General features: G+C 41.0%; 2 protein-coding genes across 3 annotated transcripts; both read left to right on the top strand.

Moving 5' to 3' along the window:
* The first annotated feature begins 28 nt into the window (after positions 1-28).
* LOC306942939 (vacuolar protein sorting-associated protein 4B) lies at positions 29-14,559 on the top strand. Of its 2 annotated transcripts, XM_079529131.1 has the most exons (13): positions 29-205; positions 1,716-1,827; positions 2,793-2,920; positions 6,375-6,486; positions 6,787-6,940; positions 7,651-7,709; positions 8,446-8,565; positions 10,355-10,511; positions 10,608-10,756; positions 12,246-12,327; positions 12,418-12,637; positions 12,758-12,898; positions 12,993-14,559. In XM_079529131.1, the coding sequence occupies exons 1-13, from the start codon at positions 185-187 to the stop codon at positions 13,092-13,094; spliced, it is 1,557 nt and encodes a 518-aa protein (XP_079385257.1). In that variant the 5' UTR covers positions 29-184; the 3' UTR covers positions 13,095-14,559. The 2 variants fall into 2 exon arrangements, with proteins under 2 accessions (XP_079385257.1, XP_079385258.1); XM_079529132.1 differs by lacking the exons at positions 29-205; positions 1,716-1,827; positions 2,793-2,920 and adding an exon at positions 5,122-5,425.
* A 292-nt stretch (positions 14,560-14,851) lies between these two features.
* On the top strand, positions 14,852-20,436 carry kdsr (3-ketodihydrosphingosine reductase). Its single transcript, XM_079529142.1, has 10 exons — positions 14,852-15,390; positions 15,807-15,896; positions 16,362-16,418; positions 16,539-16,604; positions 16,702-16,797; positions 17,419-17,610; positions 18,047-18,130; positions 18,231-18,314; positions 18,433-18,534; positions 19,433-20,436. Exons 1-10 carry the CDS (start codon positions 15,202-15,204, stop codon positions 19,562-19,564), a joined length of 1,092 nt encoding a protein of 363 aa, XP_079385268.1. The 5' UTR covers positions 14,852-15,201; the 3' UTR covers positions 19,565-20,436.
* The last annotated feature ends 1,680 nt before the right edge of the window (positions 20,437-22,116 follow it).

Below are 22,116 nucleotides of genomic sequence, written 5' to 3'. Positions count from 1 at the left end.
GAAACACTGTTGTCATTCTTCTGGCTGAAACTAGAGGCGCATGTGTCACACTGTCTTGTCAGACTAGACGTAATTGGAAAGAATGCCAGCAGCAACCAGGAACTCAACTGGATGATGCAGAGGTAATCGAAACTTCAATCCTCGGACTGAACTGACTGTAAACCTCCCTATAAAGAGACTCCGCATGGAGCGAACAAATCTACAGGTACATTGATTAACTTACACTGACTGTCAAGCAGCACTTTATCCATGTTTGTCTTGTGTTTTTACAGCCGACTAGGCTACAGACAGGAGTCAACCGAGTATACTGTTTTAGCCGTTGTCTAAAAACTTTAAACGTAGCTAGACAAGTTTAATTTTAACACCATTTTGTAGGTGGCTATTCCATGTGTCAATGTTGTGAATTATTTGCAACTTATCCTAAACACAGATTTGAATGCAAGGTCTTTATTTGTCAATATCAACGCCATAGCATTAGCCATCATATCAAGCCCTGACACTATCAGTGTCACAGACAGTGAACTGTTCATATTCTGTCAAATGTCACTATCACTAACTTAGCGAAAGCCTTACGTTTAATCATTTTAAACTTTGCATGTTAGTGTTTCACAGTTATTCTATCAATGAGTGGGAAAATGTTGTTTTGACAGCCATGTTTGATTCCAGTTTCAGTATGGTAACAACAGTTAACAACTGCCCTGATTCTAATCAATTGGAGTGTTTGTTTATGTGGACGCAACGATCATGTATTATTAATTTTGTTTTAGCTGAGGTTAGATTTCATGTGGTGGCCAATGCCTGAATAATGCAATTTATCTATAGAATATAGAGCCTAGCCTAGAGGCATGGTGAAGCTCTAGATGGCAATGCCTTTAGGACTGTTCACATTCCAAGCACTATAGCTATTATACAACTTTTAAAGATATAATAAAATAGTTATAACTCAAGTGGATGGCACTTGAGTTGTATAAAAGTGTGCTCCATTGGGGCGAGCACAGGTCTCCACCAGGCCGGGTTGCCTATCCAGGGCCTGCAAACTTTGGTCAAAGACCCTTGGAATGGGACGTGAAAAGTCTTGCTCTTGATCATATGACCCCAGAGGTAACTGATTTGTGAGAGTTTTGGACCAAATCTGCAGACTGCTTGTATAGGCCTGCCATCTATTTCTCTCTCTATTCCATGAACTTCAACCGGCAGCCATCTAACCATGAATTTGTTGTAGTGTAGAAAAGTTGTACCTCGCTGTCATTATCCATACATTTGCTGTTTAAAGCGCTACCGTCTTAAATACGTGCAAAGGAAGATGGGACTGTAGTTTTAGAGATCAGATGCGTTATTTGACAAAACCTTTCCAGTGTAACAAAGTTCCTAACTTCCTATTGGCCAAGCACAGCAGGTCTCACTGGGAATGGCTAGTAGAGGACGTTGGAACTAATATCTGAAGAGAACTAATCAGATGCAATTACATCATAGGTCAGGTGGAGCTGTACGGTGTGGTAGCCTGTGGTAGTCCAAAAAGTGCAGTGCAAACTTATTTTTTCTTAGTTTTTGTGCCCGCAGGCCGTCTATTGGAGAACCTTGTTATAGTGCTTTGTGTAAAAGGCCCTTTAGTTTGAGAACCTTAGATTTAGAGTGTTAACCAATTACAGGATAACTTCAATTGGATGGGATGACAATAGTAATTAATTGTTAATGCATCAATGTCCTCTTCCCAGAAAGCTATAGCCATAGCACAGAAGGCTTCCCAGGAGGACCAGGCCGGGAACTATGAGGAGGCAATCCAGTCATACCAACATGCAGTCAAGTACTTCCTGCACATTGTAAAACGTATGCTTTATTGGAATGAAATTACAAACTTGACATAACCACTTCAACCCTCTATATGTAGTCGACTGGAGTTGAGTTGGCTCTGTACTTGGACCGCTTTTTCCCTCACTGCACCAAATCCCTAAAATAAATAGCCTACCCCCCCAACATTTTTCCAACTCTATAGCCTAATACCTAATGCACTGATATCAATCGTGACTGTGTTAATACAGGTGTATATAGGCCTATAGAACACTAACAGAAAATAGCTGTTTTGTAAAAGATTGGCATACCAGGTTATAAGATCTGTATGTTCAAGGTTCAAGGTCTTTATTAATGTCCCAGAAGGGCAATTGTGTTTACAGCAACAGTAGTGGTTTCCGACATACAAATACAAAACCATACAGGACAACAACAGACAAGAGACACCATAGCATAAACGGAGGTCTGGTCGCATCTAGTGCAGGTAGAAGAATAAGAGATAAAAATAAGAAAGCAAAAAAGTGCTTAAGATATAAGATATAATATATAAAGTGCTGCATAAAGTGCATGTTTCAGCATCATCATCATCACATTACATGATTACTGGCAGTATTGACTGCACGGATCGAGGCAGGGACAAAGGAGTGCTTATATCTGTTGTTTTTTACAACGGGGGCCCCCAGACGACGGCCCGATGGCAACAGCCTGTACTCTGACTTGAGTGGGTGGGCATTATCCTGCCGAATGGCCCTGGCCTTCATGAGCAGCTGTCTATTGTAAAAAGGATTGAGGCTCTCCAACTGAATGCCAGTAATTTTGGAGGCAGTTTTCACAATACTTCTGTGTGTGTGTGTGTGTGTGTGTGTGTGTGTGTGTGTGTGCGTGTGTGCGTGCGTGCGTGCGTGCGTGCGTGCGTGCGTGCGTCTTATTGAACTCAACTGCATAGCATATTTTTCAACATCAACAGTAGCTCCTGACAGAAACATCCTCTCCCTCCCCATCAGGTGAACCCCAGGGTAAAGATGGCAACCAGAAGATACGGGATACATGTAAACAGTACCTGGACAGAGTGGAAGAACTACAGAAGTTGGACAGAGTGGAAGAACTACAGAAGTACCTAGAGAATAAAGAGGTTACTGCGTCGTTTTCACATTTCTAATCAAGGGAATATAAAGCATTTCACAGTCTTGTCTACCTCATTAAACAATTATGTTTGTAGAATTTTGTACGTTTTAGGGCTTTTTAGACTTTGTAAGTTTTAGGGCTGTAGTACTCAATAGGTCTCAATCAAGTTTTTTACCTGCAGAGCAGCAGCTGAGCTGCTCATTTTCAGCAACGCCCTGCACATAGAAACACACACATTAAAATCTGGGAGATGACCAGCACAACCCACAGTCTTATACCGTTGGCCACTAAACAGATGGGGGTTCAGGGCCAATTTGCTCTAGGCTAGGGCACTTCTGCGGTGTTGGGTGAGTGAAGACCATTCACTTTCCCACCCAGATTTTCCTGCTGGTCCGAGGAATTGAACCGGCAACCCTTCCCGCAACAAGGGCGCTCCTCTAACATTAGGCCACCGCAAGTGCATCACCAAACGTACCTTAGTTACGTCATCAGCCAATCCCTGATTGGACACCACCGACATACGCAGCTAATTACAGTAATTACGTGCTATGCTTGTGAAAGTAATAATCTTTGAAATGACCAAACATGCCTACAGATGATGTATGAACTAGTGTCCACAGCCTCTTGACAATGGTACCATAGTTTAAGTGAGGACCAATTATAACTCACAAATATTTATTATAGAATGAGAATACAAGTGTGCATATAACATTTTATGTTGGTGTTCGGCTCTGCTACATTTTTCTCCCTGCTCGGCACAATTATACAACCATCATTAACCATTAAGAGCAGGGAGATAGATCATAGATATATAATAACAACCCCCATGGGGAACAGAATAGCAGAGGCACCGGTGGCGGTGGGAGAAAACAGTGCATAAGAAGTTAAGAACACCAGGAACGCATATGCACTATGCAGAGGAAGAATTTATAAATAGATGCCTCATTGGCCGCTGCAGTTCGTTGGAGCGATGTGTGTTGAAGGAGGGGTGGAAGAATTTACACTGGGAGAGGAAGTATGCCGGAAGTGTGGAAGGCACGTTACGTCATGCTGCCACTCAAGTGATTACTGGCCAATCACAGCGCATCTTTTCCGTGACTTACAGACCAGAACATGCGCTCTGTGACGCACGCTCATGCTTCCGCGGGGCTTCGCAAGGATTCTCGGGAAAGTTTTGCCCTCCCTTGAGCACATACACTCCAGAGCCAGAAAGGGCGTCTACGTTTATATGCATATGTTAAATACCCTGCCCGACTGGTCAGCTGATTGCCATGTCAGCGAATGACATGTGGGCCTTGCATAATGGTGCGTTCAGACGGGCAGATGAAATGATGCAAAACGCATAACAGCATAATTTGCGCCATAGCTGCTTCGTAGCTTCATGTCGGTGGCTTCGATTGACAATGAATGGTAGACTGCATCGTTTCAACTGCCCGTGTGAACGCAACATAACACTGAATGAGCCCCTCGAGTATATCTGACTGAACTAACTCCGCAAGCTACGTATCATGTATATTCTATACGCATACCAGTGTTGTCATTCGTTTGCTTTCAATCTAGGCCTAATTATCAGTAGCAATAGTAAGGTATTTTGACAATCCCTAAAATATTATTGGTTTGTACCTATACAAGGATTGTCATCATCTGTTATATAATATGTATTTGTATTTTACTTAAATGTGTAAATAACTCAGTTTTATCTGAATTATTTTGTCATACATTGGATTTAAACATTACATCGTGATCTCTGGTGTGAATTTCAGGAGAAGTGGAATTTGATCCACTTCAACTAGTTTAAATTTGTATCTCTTGTCCTGTGCATGCGAGGACAGAAAAACTCGTTTGAATTGATGCTGGAGCTTATTGATCAGTATAAACTGTTGCCATGGAAACCGATGATAGCGTGATGTCACAGCAGGCTGTGACGTGCTGTCAGCATGCATGACGTCACATGGCGTATATATAAAATTAAGAATAGTGCAATATTCCAGTAGCATTCTAGCGGACTAAAAAAGCAATTAAGGGCATTAGGGCTTTGGACCAGAGCTATAGGACTATCCGAGAAAGCCTCAGATTCACTCGTCCCTCGACCAGCTACCTTCATACAGTCCTTTTTTTCGGCAATATAAGACGATAAATAATCTTCAATCGGGAATCAGCCCATATGTCTGACAATTTGCAGGTAAATTGGAGTCAAGAGCATCCCTAGGCCCTACAGTTTTCCTGTGGGTGCGTCGCAAATCGCAATGACATATTGTGCACGCCGCACAGCGCGTGCGTGAGAAACCTCGGGGACTGGACTTGTTTTCAATGCGGAAGTTTGCAGCTGCTTCGGTGTTGATTTGACGATACAACAACAAGACGACCACAATTATAATTAGCCGTCGTTTTATTTTAGGTGTGTTGTTAATAAACGAGCAGATTTGGAAATCGTTGTTTTTGTTGCCGTGTTTGATTCGTTTCGACCGAGGGGGATAAAGAATCAGCCCTTATGGCTAACAACAATTTGCAGGTAAGTTGGAGAGCTAACACATCGCTATAGCTAATACAGCTAATGAGCTAAAACAACACATCCAAACAAAACGGGTCATGGAAAACACCCTAGTTACCGAAGAACGACCCGGGTAAAGTGTCCTTGAGCACGGTCGGACATTGTGTTAATGTGGGGTTTAACTTAATATAGAATCGACCAATTTAGCATGGATAGCAAAGCTAATGTTGGTTAGCAGCAAACTTTTGTAGCGTCAAATTTAGCTAACGTCAACTCGGGCCAAATAAAGTTGTTTACCATTGTGTTGTGCCTCGTCTTTATCTTTGTATTGATGCACGGAACAAGTATGCCGTTTAATGTTTTGATGTCATCATCAAAGTGTTCAACTTTTGATGGTTAGATATTCAAGTTGCCAGTTAGCATAAAGCTATCTGATTAGCCAAGCTATCCAACTATAGTTTTGATAGTTAAAATATAGGTTTCTGTTTAATCCAAGTATACTTGGATCGTTGGATATTAAACCTATATTTGTGTAGGCTATATGTTATTGTCACTATGGTGACGACCCGCATACACACTCCACAGCTAATGCCTAATAGTAATCAGGAAGTGAAATTGTTCAGTCTAAGTATGTCCAATATATTAACCAATCTATATCTAATAATGCTACGCAGGTGAGAATTTTATCTCTAAAGGCCCATAATATTTTGCAGCAATGGTCATTTGGGAATGTGTCATATTGCCCTCCGCCTATGGTGCCTGTATATTAAAATGTATACTATTTTTGTATACTTCATTCAGACAGGTAGTTTTTGTTTTGCCAGTGCCACCCCCATAATTTTAGAGGCTGTCGCTACATAGTAATTGATTGTGCTTCTTTTATAGCTCTCCATTACTTTTAGGTATGTCATTTTTCTGTGACCGGCATTGTTATTCCAACAACTTTATCCTCCCATCTCTTGTCTTTCAGAAAGCCATTGATCTTGCCAGCAAGGCTGCCCAGGAGGATAAAGCTCAGAATTATGAGGAGGCTTTGCGTCTGTACCAACATGCTGTTCAGTACTTCCTCCATGTGGTAAAATGTAAGAAGTGGAATATTTGCATTTAATTAACTATTTCCTCATGTGCCGCTTGATATTTGTCTATCCTAATCTGATGCAGAATCATATTGTAATAATCACGTCATTGTCATCCTCTTGACCTCTTCAAGGTGGGTCATTTTGGACCCTGTGTTGTTTGTTGTCATAGGTATACTATCTAAATAATTCAGATTTGTATGGACAGAAATGGTTTGATATTTACTGTAAATTTTAATGTTAATAGGAACTTTGTTTAAAAACTACCTGAACATATTTTACATTTCTTGGATGTTCCTTTTTTAGACGAAGCCCAGGGTGACAAAGCTAAGCAGAGCATCCGGGCAAAATGTGCAGAGTACCTGGACAGAGCAGAAAAGCTGAAGGCGTACCTGCAGAAGAAGGAGAAAGCTCCGCCTGCCAAGCCAGTGAAAGAGTCTGGTTCTCATGAAGACAAAGGGTGTGTTTATGGGTGGAGCCATGTCTTTTACATGTTGGCCTTTCAGAGCTGGAATGTGATGAATCAAGTCTGTTAAGTTGTTAGTACACTGACTTAAATAGTTATATATAGACTTTTCAAAAACAGTTACTGGGTGCATTACAACAAAAGACAAAACCAAAGTGTGTAATAATAAAAGTGAAATAAAAGTTATGAATTAGGAATAGAAAAACCAACAGATTTAGTATCAAGTTTTCTGTAAAAAATTCTGCAGGTAGGGACTTCCACAGCTGCAGGGCTTTAAAGGAAAACTGCTGGTTACCTTTTGGAGTAAGGCAGGCCGAGAGAACATTTAGGAGGGTCCTACCTGAGGAGTGGTAGGCAGTGTCTAGACAAATAGTAGGAGCAAGATTACGTAGGGATTTAAAAATAATTTATAAAAGTTGAAAAAAATTCTATAATTAACAGATAGCCAGTTTAGTGTTGCAAGGATGGGAGTGATATGGTCTTGTCTCTTTCTTAAGTCTTTAAGTTTTGAACAAGTTGCAGATGACCTTTTGCCCTGAGCCCCAAATACAGGGAATTACAAAAATCCAGTCGTACAGTGTTGTAATGAATGCACAGATTACTGTTTCAAGGTCCGCTTGAGACGGTGGCTCCCTTGTAATCGTGGTAAATGATGTATTCATTACTGCATTTCTTTCTTTCCATATCTTCACCTGTGTTATTAGGAATGAAAGTGATGAAGGAGATGATCCGGAGAAAAAGAAGTTCCAAAATCAACTCTCAGGTTAGAGATGTCGGACCGTGGCCAATCAGAATATGACACCTTCTGTCACATTGTTTTTAAATCAATGAATGTTACAATGCAGCTCATAATGATACAACAATACAATAAACATACAAATATAGAAAAGGGAAAGTGCTAGGATGAGGCAAAAAGCCCAAGGGGCTTATGTGAGGCCTCTACCTATGGTAAATGGTGCATTTATATAGCGCCTTTATCCAAGGCGCTTTACATAGATTGTGCATTCCATTCACACACACACACACATTCACACACCGATGCTGGAGGAAACCATGCCAAGGCACCAACCTGCACATCGGGAGCAATTAGTGGTTCAGTGTCTTGCTCAAGGACACTTCAACACTAACTCTGGGGGAGCCCGGGTTTGAACTGGCAACCTTGCGGTTCCCATCCGGTCACTCTACCCCTGAGCCACTACCTATGTAAGACACAAAACATCCAGAAAATGATTGTAAACAAGAAATATAGAATTTCCAAAATACATGATTACAGTATATAAAAGAAAAAAACTACAACATAATTAAAATACTTGGTTATCTACCATAAGACATTAGAGAAAAGAGCTAATACAAAAAAGATATTAAGTGATCTGGTCAATTAAATAGGTTCTAAGCTTATATTTGAAATTATTTAATGAAGTAGAATTTGATGAGATTGCTGTATAGCTGTTCCATAGCTGGGTGATGTCTTCTCAATTCAATACTTTTGTTTTCCCCAGGTGCAATTGTAATGGAAAAGCCAAACATTCAGTGGAGTGATGTTGCTGGGTTGGAGGGAGCCAAAGAAGCCCTGAAAGAAGCTGTCATTCTACCCATCAAATTCCCACACCTGTTCACTGGTAATTAAATATGACTCAATAGATGGATGTGCTTACCATTAATGTCCATTAGGCCTGTCCTCTGAAAGTCGACTATTTGAATAGTCAAAGAGTAAGACCCCCTCAGTCTACGCAAATGATTTGATTCAAGCAGTCTGTTTTTTTGTTTTTTGTTTTTTCATAGTGTTAGTTACTAGACTGTAGGCTATCCACAAGTTTCCAGTGTCCCATGAGCCCTTTTGTGAAAGTTGAGCATCACTTCCTGTTTGTCTTGCTGTTTCATCCTGGTTGCTTTCTGGTTGCTGTTGCCATAGATGTATAAGAAAGCTAGTTGGCTCACCCAATGGAGAGCGACGTTGCTACGTGGCGGCCATCTTACAGAGGGGCAGCATAACATTGTGCATGTACTTTTTAAATAACCATAACTTGCTCAATTTTCAACCGATTTTCAAACGGTTTGGTTTGTTATAAACTTCAGAGACGTTTGCATACTTGTATGCTTTTATACAACGTTCATATAAAAAACAAAATTAAGCAGATAAGCGTCCTGAATCATAGCCACGTTGACAACGTTTGTAATAAACCAACCCGTTTGTAAAGCCGTCAAGATTTGAGGGAGTTATGTTTTGTTTGAGCTGCCATTGAACATACTGTACTGTAGCCCCTCAGCTAGATGGCCACCAGGTGAACTACGTCAGAGACTCTGCCTTGAGCCATCTAGCCTTTATATATGTCTATTGTCTATGGCTGTTGCTGCTGTGACCAGTGTTGACATATTTTGCAAGACAAACAAGAGGCCACGTCTATGAAAACAAGCCCAAAAGAAGCGACTAGGCTGCGTTTTAGCACTTTACATCGGCTATAGCAGATCATCTACAGACACATTCACAGCGACACGTGAAGTTGTAGATCTGTTATTTTAAAACACCTCAGACCATTACGTTTCTATGGGGGTAGTCTGTAATGACTCTGCAGTCGGCACCGATACGCCTGCCCTGTATGCATAGGCGTTTTTTTAACTTTGAGCTAGTTTACTGTGACCAATTGACCTATAGCAAAGCCCCTCCCCAAACTGCTATGGTCCAATCACAGCTAAGCATAACATGGGTTAGACCAGTGGTTCCCAAACTGTGGTGCGTGCACCCCTTGTGGTGCGCGAGAACCTTCTAGGGGGTGTGCGACATAAAAAGGCTAATGGTGGTGCTATGGTTTTATTTTAAATATATTAACATATTAAGCCAATATATGCTGCAAATATAACCCATATTCAGGTTCATATATGTGGATAAATAGGAAATGTATGTCCCTATATGGCTTATGCAATTTGCATTTCCATGTGGGGGGGTGAGTCAGCTAGGTTAGGAGGTAACGGGGTGCATGGCCAAAAAGGTTTGGGGACCGCTGGGTTAGACAAACCTCTCCACCAATAGTTGTCCTATATGATAAAAGTTGTTTTAAAAAATAAATGTCAAGCACACGTAGTGCATACGGCAGGCCTTGTTGACTGATTTAGAAGAGATTTTGAAGGTCTGGTTCCAAAAATGAACCAGTATTTAATGTGTAAAATCCATGATATTTACATTGGAATGAATGAGCCCGGCTGGAAAGTGTACAAGTGGGAGTGTCTAAGTGGGAGAGGCCGGGGCTTAGCTATAGGTGAAATGTGTTCCATGTTTGTCCAATTTCCAGAGCTGCAAAAAACATCTTAATCTTTCAAAACCTATTGTATTTTGTGGAGGGAGGGTTTTGATTATTTTGTTTAAATGCTATAACCAGGTATTAAAGATATGTGGGTTCTGCTGTCTAATAGGTAAGAGAACACCATGGAGAGGGATCCTGCTATTTGGACCTCCAGGTACAGGAAAATCCTATCTTGCCAAAGCTGTGGCCACAGAAGCCAACAACTCTACCTTTTTCTCCATCTCTTCTTCTGACCTTGTCTCCAAGTGGTTGGGAGAGAGCGAAAAGTGAGTGTCTTGTCTTGGTACTATATGCACGGGTAGTGGAAACACCAGTGTGTGGTTGTTTATTATTTCTTTGAATGCTTCCTTTCTGCTCAACAGACTTGTGAAGAATCTCTTCACCCTGGCGAGGGAGCACAAACCCTCCATCATTTTCATTGATGAGATTGACTCCCTCTGTGGTTCAAGGAGTGAGAATGAGAGTGAAGCAGCTCGGCGCATCAAGACCGAGTTCCTGGTTCAGATGCAGGGTGAGTCCACAGATGACCTCCTGAAACTCCCTGTAGAACCTTTGTATTTCCACGGACCAGCTGACTGTTCATAACATTTCCGCGGACCGGCATGGTTTGGCCCCCCCCCCCCCCCCCCCATCATCATTATAATAATCCCGTACCGTGTAGTGTTTTGTTGTGTGACAAAGCGTGACAAAAAAGGCTACAGCTTGTTGTTACGCTGCTGCTGCTCTGAACACACGTGAACGTAAAGATACCAAGGATTCGACAGAGGGCAGAGGCGTCACTGTTATGCTATGCAACACGGAAGTAACACAGACTCAAAGCTCTTTATAAACCACAGTCAGTGACGCGTCGCTGACAAATCCTTTTATCTTAACTTTTCACTGCTGGAAAACCCTGGTGACACACAGACCCGGTTATAGATTCACGGACCCTATCGGGAAAACTTGGGATTCCCTTCTCGCGTCCCGCGGACTGGCACCGGTGGTTGGGAACCTCTGCTGTAGATTACTGGATTACTGATCAGTGATCACAGAGCAATCTCTCTATCTACTTATATTAAAATGTACTTATTGGTGGGCGGATGGTGGGCTAACATAACAACCAGATTTGATTGGCCACTGTTTATCTACTCTCTAAAAAATTCAAAGATTATACGTTTTCTGTGATTCGGGGGCACAAGACTTTTAACTGAGTTTATATTATCAAAAGCGTGTCTTCTGTTGGAGAGATTATGCTAGTTAATGGGAGTAGTTAATATAGAAAACATAACTTTATATAAATGGAAAACATTTATATTTTATATTATTTTTCTCACACCCATGTTGCAGACAGTTAACCCTCCATACCATATTATGCAAAATACATCCAAAAACATATTTTATTTTAAAAGAAAAGGGGGAAGCATATCATTGCGATGTTCTTTCCTACATGGCTCCAAGTTATAGACTGAACTTCCTCTTTGAATGAATGCCTGAATTATCAGTACAGAACATCAGCATTATAATTGACAAAGCCTGCCACCCAATGGAGGAAGCATTTCGCTGCAGTATTTTCACACAATTTAAAGGGGCCTTGGGGAGAAATTTCATTTTATGTTTTAAGTATTAAGATAATGTATCTCCACTGCTAAACAGGCAAAATACAAATGTGATGTGCACTTACTCTTTCACTATCCATGTGATGTGGATGTTCCATTATATTTTCTGTTGTACAACATAGTGTTACAGGTTCTAGTCCTAAAAACCTAAACTGAGTTACCAATGCCACATTTCTAATTTTCCCATAAGGTTTTTGATTTGTGTATAATATAATCTGTTTGCTGCAGAGTTTATGCAAAATCCAATGCAGCTGAAAATAACAATTAAGTTTAAAAAAGAAAAAAAAATCCAATGCAATCTGTAACACTAAATTCTGTAATGACCAGTTTATAAATACAGAAAGGGGTTGATTGAGACTTAAGTGCATGAGTCTGTATCCCTGACCCTGACATTGTTCTGTGTAGGAGTGGGGAACGACAACGAGGGAGTCCTGGTACTCGGAGCGACCAACATCCCATGGACTTTAGACTCTGCCATCAGAAGGAGGTAATTTCTGTCATCTGCCAAACATATTAGCGAATGGCGACCAGGCTGTTTCTCCTCTGTACTCACTGAACACCTCTAATACCATGTCAGATTTGAGAAGAGGATCTACATCCCTCTGCCAGAAGAGCATGCCCGTTCCTTCATGTTCCATCTCCACCTGGGCGCCACCCCGACCACCCTCGCTGAATCTGACTTTGTTACGCTGGGAAAGAAGACAGACGGATACTCGGGAGCAGATGTCAGCGTCATTGTCAGAGATGCACTCATGCAGCCCGTCAGGAAGGTCCAGTCAGCTACCCACTTTAAACGGGTAGGTCTCCCTACAACGGCATGCTAGGTTATGCTTCAGTAGACCATTGCTGCCACTTTGATTTCACGCAACACTTTTGTTTTGCCAAACCATAAATACTAATTAATTGTGGTTTCCAAGGCACGAGGCCCGTCAAGAGATGACCCCAATGTTCTTGTAGATGACCTCTTGACCCCCTGCTCACCTGGCGATCCCAGTGCTATTGAGATGACATGGATGGATGTTCCTAGCGAGAAGCTACTGGAACCTGTGGTTTCCATGGTAAGAGTACTGAAATGCTGGCCTTCTACACCAAGTGCACGAGAAGCCAATATTGAATATCTTGTAATGTGTGTTTTTCATTGTTACTTTTCAGTCCGACATGCTGAGGTCCCTGGCCAACACAAAGCCGACAGTTAATGAACAAGATCTGGACAAACTGAGAAAATTCACAGAGGACTTTGGTCAGGAAGGTTAATGGGATGTTTGAGCCAAAGCAAACCAAAGGAATAGTGATGTTCTTTTTCTCCTTCCTCTCATTCTCCTTTTCTCTCCCTCTAACCCTCCACCAGTCCTAGGGCTCTATTGGTATATCACAAGACTGCTATATTAAGTTGTGTTGGCCACACAACCGAAGGCATGGAATACTACATTGTTTTCTTTGATATCCTCTGTTGTTCGGGGGGTTTCTCTGCAGCATTTCTGCAGTTGAACTGTTAAAATGTGGTTTGATTGCTTAGAATGGATTATTTTGGTTACTTGTATTATGCACTAAGGTCTAAATGCATAGCTGTGCAAAATTCCCAAGCAACTTGGGACAACTCTGTTGAGAAATATATCCTATTGATGTAAATCAGACTATTCAATTAATCTGGATATATGAGGCATAAATTATTTCACATCAGGATTATCCCATATAGCCTATATTTAAAGTTCACACCTAACTTACCATCGTAAATAGAAATTGAACACACTGTCAAATTTCCACCATGCCCACATCTCACTAGTTGAGAGGATGTCTTTATTGCACCTGTCTTTTGTATCAATGAAAGATTTATTTTAAATACTCTATAAACCTGTATTACTGTTGAGCTGGGGAGAGCCAACAATGCATGCAACATTTTAGTCAGGGTGGTGGATATGTTATTGGGTTGAGAAGGTGACTCTCATTCAGGGCAGTAGCTGCATCTGGCAAATTGTGATCTTTTTTTTTCTGGACAAATCCAAGAAGGAATGAGGATGGATCACCAAAGGTGCCAGACCACTCATTTTACAGTTGGAAAGGACTCCGTAGTCTCATTTCAAATCCTCAAATCGTTAAGTCTTTCCACAGCAGAGCCTACGTCTTTCTATGATCACGTTTTCTTACAAGGCAATACAGAATATCCTTCACGCAACCTGAAAGAAGCAATGCCTTATTATTGACATAGCCACAGCATCAGTGTTGGTTTTTGAAGAGACATGGCTCAGGTGTTGAATTCTGACTCTTCTGACATGGGTAGAGAGATCACTATCATCTACACTTTACATTACTGAAATGCAGCTCCAAGCATGATTCATCTTTAAATATGTAGCCATTTTATTAAGTGGCAATGTGAACCATGTGCCTTCTAAAGTTGCAGCCCGATTTCTTTATCTTTTTTTCTTTAATTGGAAGTCATTGCTATGTAAGAGGGTGCTTTGCCACCACTGAAAAGAAATGTATAATAACTTACACATTTCATGTAAACTCATTACATTGTATACATCTGTACTCCTTATGTTATGGCGTTCAGAATACAAGACTGTCTTTAAACATGTTGATAGGGAATATCTCTCATTTTACTTTAAAATGCCTTTGGAGATGGCTCTATACTACAAACTATTTGCCCTTTTCTTTATGAAGAGGCCATATACGAATCTTTTCAAGTTTTCATGTATGTAAATAAAGTAAGTCACAAGAAGCTGTTGCTGTATTTTTGTTCAACATAACTGGAGGATGGAGAATTGCAATTAACAATGGGAAATATAGAAATGAGTGACAAGGGTGTCGAATGGCGATTTAAATGTCATTTTTATCGGCTAAAATGTTTGCATAGATCTGTTATCCTATCCCAATCACACATTTGTATGTTATATTTAGCGTAGGCTATACTTCATACTAGAGGGTGTGCTGTGTGCAACATAAGGGTTGTAGGTGCGTACACAGGAATGAGGAAGCTGAAGCATTGTGGGAGTTGTAGTGCATTTACGCTTGAGCCCTACTAGTATGCTCAAAGAGATCTCTTGATATGCTGTCGAATTGTTCTACTGAAGACTACATGTACCGAATCAACTAGCGGCCGTCGAACAGACGTTCAAAGTTCACAGTTCGATTTGTTTTGGTTTGAGTGCGCTTTGTCGTAGACGACTAGAGAGGCAAGGTCCAGTAGGGTAATTTTATCTCCAGTGTTCGTTCTCTGACCGACTGGCGAATCCTGCTAGAAAAAAACAACTCCACCTCCAAAGTGTTCGTTTCGCCTCCCCCTTCTTTGTACCGCCGCTATTCGTTCCAGAAGCTAGCTCGCTATAGTTAGCAAATAAGCTAACGACTGACAGAATCACCCATGTCCTCTGAGGAAGGCTTGAGTTCAACGATCACCGATTGGCTTTTCATCAATTCCTGGTGGCTTCTTCTGCCATTCATTATGCTTCTGGTCGTCGCAGCATTCATCGTTGCCTTTGTGTTACTGTTGTACATGATATCGCCTCTCATTAGTCCCAAACCTCTGAAACTGAACGGGGCCCATGTCGTGGTAAGTACTGTACAGAGCACAACACATATGGTGACGTTATATCCACCAGTACAGGTGGTATAGTTATAGTCATCGTTTGTAAAACAACGTCTTTCTCTTAAGTTAAAGTAAAAGTACATGTTAAATTGGAATGGTTTCTTACACTCTAGTCTTTGTTTGCCTGAGTGATCACGTTACAGTGACTAATTTATAACGACTGACTGTCAACACTATGACACGCCCACACCGATGGATGAATGAAGTCGTTTCATGATGTCGAGTGACACTTTTTGATGCTCAACTTCACATGATTTACTTTAGACAACTAGTTTTGGAGAAACTTTGAGTTGTGTTCAGTTGGAAGGTATTTAAAGACACCTTTTATTTAATTAGAGACGAGTGCCTCGCTAGACTGTAGTTTGTTTTTCTGTCTGCAGGTGACTGGTGGATCCAGTGGGATAGGAAAGTGCATTGCTATGGAGTGCTACAAGCAAGGAGCTTTCATCACTTTGGTGGCACGGGACGAGGTCAGCAGAAATCCTACAATAACGTGCCATTCATACCCTTTGTGCACCATAGTATAGTCCAGTCCTAACTCATAACCTGTCTGTACCAAGTTCCACACCCCAACGTATTAGTTGCCAAACGTGGAAAAATGGTATCAACTGTACACTTTTTTTAATTATTAACTACATCATTAAATGGCCATAATGAACAAAAGGAAAAAGTATAATAAAGTAAAATAATTTATCCTATTTTCTTTTTGTAATTACACATTTATACATGCTGCAAAACAAATTACATTTGTTTGTGCTTTTAAAATACAATTCTGATCACTGCTGCTTTCATCACACTAGCCTTGTAAGCAGCACTGTGACTGTAATTAATATACTGCCTCTGGGTGGTGAAATGGTGACATGTTAAAAGTGTAATATATCCATATAATATGCACATGGATGTATCAGATTTAACATGCACTACTTTTTCCTCAGACCAAATTAGTTCAAGCTAAGAAGGAGGTGGAGAAATGTGCTATAAATGACAAACAGGTATGTTTCTTTTTATGTGTACCAACTCGATATTACTGTGTTCTAACGATATAGTGCCGCAAACCCTTATATTTTTGCATAAGTTGAATAACATATTTTACCATCTCCTCCTGTAATCAGGTGGTGCTCTGCATATCTGTGGATGTTTCCAAGGATTATAATCAGGTGGAGAGTGTGATAAAACAGGTACATTAACTCACTTTATCACAATGGACCGTCTCTAATTTTATGAAATATTCAACGTGGTGGTAATGCTAAAGTCACATTTTTGTGCGTCATGTAGGCTCAAGAGAAGCTGGGACCTGTGGATATGCTGGTATGCTGTGCAGGAACATCCATTTCTGCAAAGTTTGATGAAGTGGAGGTGGAGCTCTTCAAAGTAGGCTAAGTGATGACAACAAGGTCCCATAATTAACCTTTACTCTCAGCAATCCTATGAAATGTTTGTTCTTCCCCTCCAAAGGGACATGTTTTGCTACTACTAATTGGTTTACCATTTCATGTGCTCCAGGGGAGTTGTGAATGTTGCCACTTTATATGTTTGTGTACAACAGGTAAAACATGTCTGTCAATTTTGGGTAGTTTGGTTCATTTCATACTCTGAGATGCTTGTAGCCTGGCTCCAGCCCTGAATCGCTAGCCACGTGAAACTAAATGAAAATTCAGGCTGAGTGAGTGTCAGGCTACGATGCTTGATGATAAAGATCACATGTGTAAGGACATGCATCTTAAAATAAAAGCCATGATAGAATTAAGTTTCACCCAGATGTGCAAGATTGCTTATTCAAAGTTTTATTGCTATGGAAAGCTGAAACCAAGGATTCAGTAGCAACTTGGATATGCACCTTATGCATGTTTTATTCCCATCCAAACAGCTTTACAGATAGGCTTTCACAGTGGAATTTATAATGGAAAGCGTGTCGACAATAGCTACAGCGACCTACCCCAGTGTATGGGTGTGCCTAACACGGTTTCTTGTGCATGCCATTGTTTCCTACAGAGTATGATGGAGGTGAACTACCTCGGCAGCGTATACCCAACGCGGGCCGTCATAAACACCATGAAGGAACGCCGGATGGGACGCATTATGTTCGTGTCCTCACAAGCAGGCCAGATTGGCCTGTTTGGCTACACCGCCTACTCCCCGTCTAAGTTTGCTCTCCGTGGCCTGGCAGAGTCACTGCAGATGGAGGTGAGTCTTCCCAGGGAAGTCCTACAGCCAGAGGGCACACAGACTGTTGCATTAAACTTACTAAACCCTTTAACCCTCTATACAGACAACTGTACTTGGACTGCTTTTTCTGTCTACACCAAATCTCTTCACCAAAAATAACCTATCTACAAACTTACAATGTGTGGCATTGTGACGTGTTGTACATCTACGTGTGAAGTTTGTACATCTACTATTTTTTGTGATTAACCCCCCAGAATAGGCATGCTGGGGTTCAAGTGGTTAATCTAAACACACACAGTGAATTATAATATACTTGGTTCATGAGTTATCGGGGCTTTTTAATTTTTTTATTACACTGATCAAATATCTACACTGCAAAATCCTAGTGTTAAATTAACTTTAAGAGGACGGCGTGTTGGTTTTTGTAAGACTTCCTGTGTTCTTTCTTGATCAGATGAAGCCATACAACATCTATGTGACTGTGGCCTACCCGCCTGACACAGATACTCCAGGACTCGCAGAGGAGAACAAAACAAAGGTAAATGCTCTCAGGCAATAGTATTTGAACAAAATTAAACACATTTAATTTATAATTCAATTCAACCAATCAATACCCTTTTTTGTCATACCCCTCATAGCCACTAGAGACCAGGTTAATCTCTGAGACCTCTGGGGTTTGTCAACCAGAGCAAGTGGCCAAGATTTTCGTTAGGGATGCTGTGGTAAGAAACACCATCCATCTGCCAGTTCTGGATGTTTAGTTGAAAATATTTCTTTCTTTTCTTCCATGGATTTATTTTTTGTTTTGATACATTCTTCTTTATTTTCTTCCTCCTGCAGCAAGGCAACTTCAACAGCTCTGTGGGCCCTGATGGCTATATGCTTTCAGCACTCACCTGTGGAATGTCACCTGTTACTTCCATCACTGAAGGCCTCCAACAGGTACAGCCACCTCCCTGTCAGTCACTGCTTCACATACTGTACTCTTGATGTCACTTTGGGTTCCCCATAGACAGTGCTCTAGTCTAGGCCAGGGGTTCTCAACCCGTGGGTCGCGACCCCTCGGGGGGTCGCCAAATTATTTTAGGGGTCCCCAAATTATTTTCAAAATAAAAAAATTATTTTCACGATTTTTCAAAAATAGCAGACCTACAAGCTCGTAGCGCGCCACTCGTGGCGCGCTATGAGCTTGTAGATCTGCTATTTTTCAATAGCTAAATTATAACAATGCTTAAAACACCAAAAGGGGTTCCCGCCCAAAAGGGTTTAAGGTTATTGTAGCAGTCAATTTATATTGGGGGTCGGGAGGGGGCGGGGTGGGGGTCCCGAGACATTGCCAAAGCATTTCCGGGGGTCCCCGGCCAAAAACGTTGAGAACCCCTGGTCTAGGCCACAGTTAATAAGAGAGGACAGGTATTTACAGTAAGTTAATCATCCCAATAAAACTCCTGTTAATTGGGGCCATGCACCAAAGGTGCAAGGTACCGCTTGTTATAGTTGTTCTTATTATTCTCATATGGGTGTTTATGGCTGTGATGCGCCAGAGGACACTGTTCCCATAGCAATACGTGGAGTGAGTAAAATGAAAAAGAGATATTTTGTGATGTCTTTGTGTTCAGATTTGACAATATTATATACAATATACATAGACAATTTCCATAGAATACCTTGCTCAATCGGTATCACATTTCCTTTACTTGCCCCGGTTAATCTGCAAACCGGTAATTTCGGACTCTGATAAATGAACATTGAGGGATGTGATTTTACTGTGAATGCACCTAGGCACATCCTAATGTTGACCTCTGTTCTCAAACCTCACCTTGATCTAACCCCCGTGCAGATAGTGACCATGGGATTGTTTCGGACCATCGCCCTCTTCTACCTGGGGAGCTTTGACAGCATTGTGCGCCGTTGCATGATCCAGAGAGAGCAGTCCAAAGCAGCCGATAAAGCAGCCGATAAGAGGGAGTAATACTATGAAAGCACCCCTTACCCCACTTCATTTCACCGTCTCCCCTCCTTCTATTATAGCCACTGGAGGAGACCAGCTACACACATCCACCCCCACTCCCTAAAGCACGCCACCCTGGGTGGCCATTAAGGCCAGGCGTTGATATCGGCTAAACAGATGGAATGAAAGAAAATGGCAGATGGGTCCTTCTTGCTTGTCCATTGATGTACTGTAACCCCCCCCCCCTTTTTTTTAACACCACTCAAATGCATTCCAGTGACATTTTGGTTTTCATGTGTGCACCTGCTTCGTTGGTGGGGGGTGATGTCTGCAGTAGATGAGGGCAGACTAAACATCCCACAAGCTGTTCTTAAAAGTCGACCTTGTCAGCAACTGACACTAGATGTATTAAGCCTCACTGCCACCACCCGCACACATGTTTAAAAGTAATGGATAGCCTTGTCTGACTGGTTGTGCCAATATGGCCTGAAATCCCTTTCCACTGGGGGAAAATGGAATGCTAATAACACTTAACTTTTGTCATACTATTGCAAGTACCACACAGCAAGCTTCACCTTATTCACCCTATACTTTTCTCAGCAAGTGAGTGAGAACTTCTGTACCATTTTGTCATGTGATTGTGAGTCTTTGCAGGCAAAGCACCTCCCTTTGACTTATTAACCTCTGTTATTTTGAACATGGTTCTTACCTTCCACGTGTTTTGTCTACATTGATGGATGTTTTGCTTGTGTTTGCGGTGTTTGTCAAGCTGAAAGGTCATACGACAGCACGTTGCAGTGATGAGAGTGAACGTGGGTTTAACTTTATTTTGTATGTACATTTTTCTAATGCAAAAGTAATTTTGCTTCTGGGAGATTAAAATCTTAAGCATTTGATGTGTTTGTGTATGTATGTGTGCGTGTGTGTGTGTGTGTGACTGTGTGCGTGTGCGCGCTGTGACTGAGCCAACCACAGGGAGCGAGTAAAGCCATTCGATTTTGATGTCTTGGAAACAACATACCAAATTATATCAGTTTGTTGTGCAATTTCTCAAAGAGGCCACATAAAGGCATGTGTTAAAGTCATGATGTCATGGGAATGGAAAATCTGTTCAGTAGCAAATGGTGATGTCAACTTTCACCTCTGAACTTGAGCTAATTCACCAGGCCTGTCTCTGCTTTCATTAGGATAGTGCACAATGAAATGTATCTACTGTGTGTGTTTTTATGTGTCTGCACATGTTTAACCACCTCCAGTCAGGATCTTAGTATTGATGGAGACGGTGGTGTTAGTCAGGGCAACATAAGGGATGACACTTGCTGGTTCGAGCAGTATCCCTTTAGGCCTCAAGGGGGCGTTGGAGATCTTTGTGTGTGTGTGTGTGTGTTAATATTTTTTTTTAGGCCAAAATATTAAGAGGGAAGACCATCTTTGTATGCAGGGGAGGAATGGCTCCTTCATCATTGATTTCTGGTTCAATGTGACCCTGTTATAAAAAGGTGGACATTTAAATTTACTGAGATTTACTCTCTGGATGTCCCTCAAGCCTGTGAATATCTATTTACCTTGTAACATTTCTCAACAATTCTGCTTTTTAGGGAGCAAGAAAAATGTCAGTGTTAACGTCTCATGCAAGTCTTCCTTTTATCCATCACATGGGGAGAATGTACTTTACTACAAATATGTACAAATCAGAAAGTAGGAATATTTTTTAAAACACAAATATTTGAATGCCAAAATGTATTAAGACAATTTCTGCAGACCTAATGCAACTATTTGAGATTTATTTTGATGTTGCTGCTCAGTTTATCTTAGAACTAGTGTTAATGCAGTGGAGCACTACCAATGTGGGGACCCATTATAAGCCTTAAGAAGTAACTCCTGATGAAGCTATTGCTAAAAGAATTGATCTGTCCACAGAATAATGTGGCCCCACCTCCAGGTTACCAGTTCATTTTAATAATTGAAATAAATGTAAAATGCCAACTGTTTTGTGAATTGTCAATTCCAGTTTTGACACAAAGGCCTTGCTCAAACCGAAGATATGAAATTGAGAATGGATGACTCATTTGCGATGATGTTCTCATTTGACATTGGTTAAAGGTTTACAGTCCTGCACTCGGTAGCTTTTTGTTTATGTATACTTTTGCTTTCAGAATCACTCTCTGACCTTGAGGTAGTAACACGTAGTTGATAGGACATGTAGCTCATGGAAAAGCAGATTTGTTTTAACACTTTTAAGCTATGCAAATCAGCCTATTTCACAATATGTTAAACACAACTGAGATTTTTTTTTTACGTTTTCAATGCTTCATGCTAACATTCCCACTTTCCATTTTTGGTGTCAACAGATATATTTAAATGAGACAATAGAGTAATGAATGAAGTAATGAATATGGAAGGGTGTTTTTGTTTTTGCTGTCTTTATTTGCCAAACTTGTTAGAATTTCACCTTGTGTGCCATTGAAAGAAAATGTGAAGTGGAACGTTTCTTTGTCTTATTTTCTTACATGATAAATGAAATAAATACCCGTGGAGAGAACAAAAAAAGCAATGATGTTTTGTTTGTTACT

This window comes from Electrona antarctica (genome assembly GCF_951216825.1).
Source record: "Electrona antarctica genome assembly, chromosome: 19".
In the NCBI taxonomy this organism is placed as follows: Eukaryota; Metazoa; Chordata; class Actinopteri; order Myctophiformes; family Myctophidae; genus Electrona; species Electrona antarctica.
This window is presented reverse-complemented; position numbering and strand designations above follow the sequence as displayed.

Bases quoted from the DNA above. Each gene is read 5' to 3' on its own strand.
- LOC306942939 (XM_079529131.1), top strand. From the start codon at position 185: ATGGAGCGAACAAATCTACAG. The intron at 8,566-10,354 runs GTAATTAAATAT...GCTGTCTAATAG, and splicing joins ATTCCCACACCTGTTCACTG to GTAAGAGAACACCATGGAGA. The intron at 10,512-10,607 runs GTGAGTGTCTTG...TCTGCTCAACAG, and splicing joins TGGTTGGGAGAGAGCGAAAA to ACTTGTGAAGAATCTCTTCA.
- kdsr (XM_079529142.1), top strand. From the start codon at position 15,202: ATGTCCTCTGAGGAAGGCTTGAGTTCAACGATCACCGATTGGCTTTTC. The intron at 15,391-15,806 runs GTAAGTACTGTA...TTCTGTCTGCAG, and splicing joins TGAACGGGGCCCATGTCGTG to GTGACTGGTGGATCCAGTGG. The intron at 18,315-18,432 runs GTAAGAAACACC...TTCCTCCTGCAG, and splicing joins TTTTCGTTAGGGATGCTGTG to CAAGGCAACTTCAACAGCTC.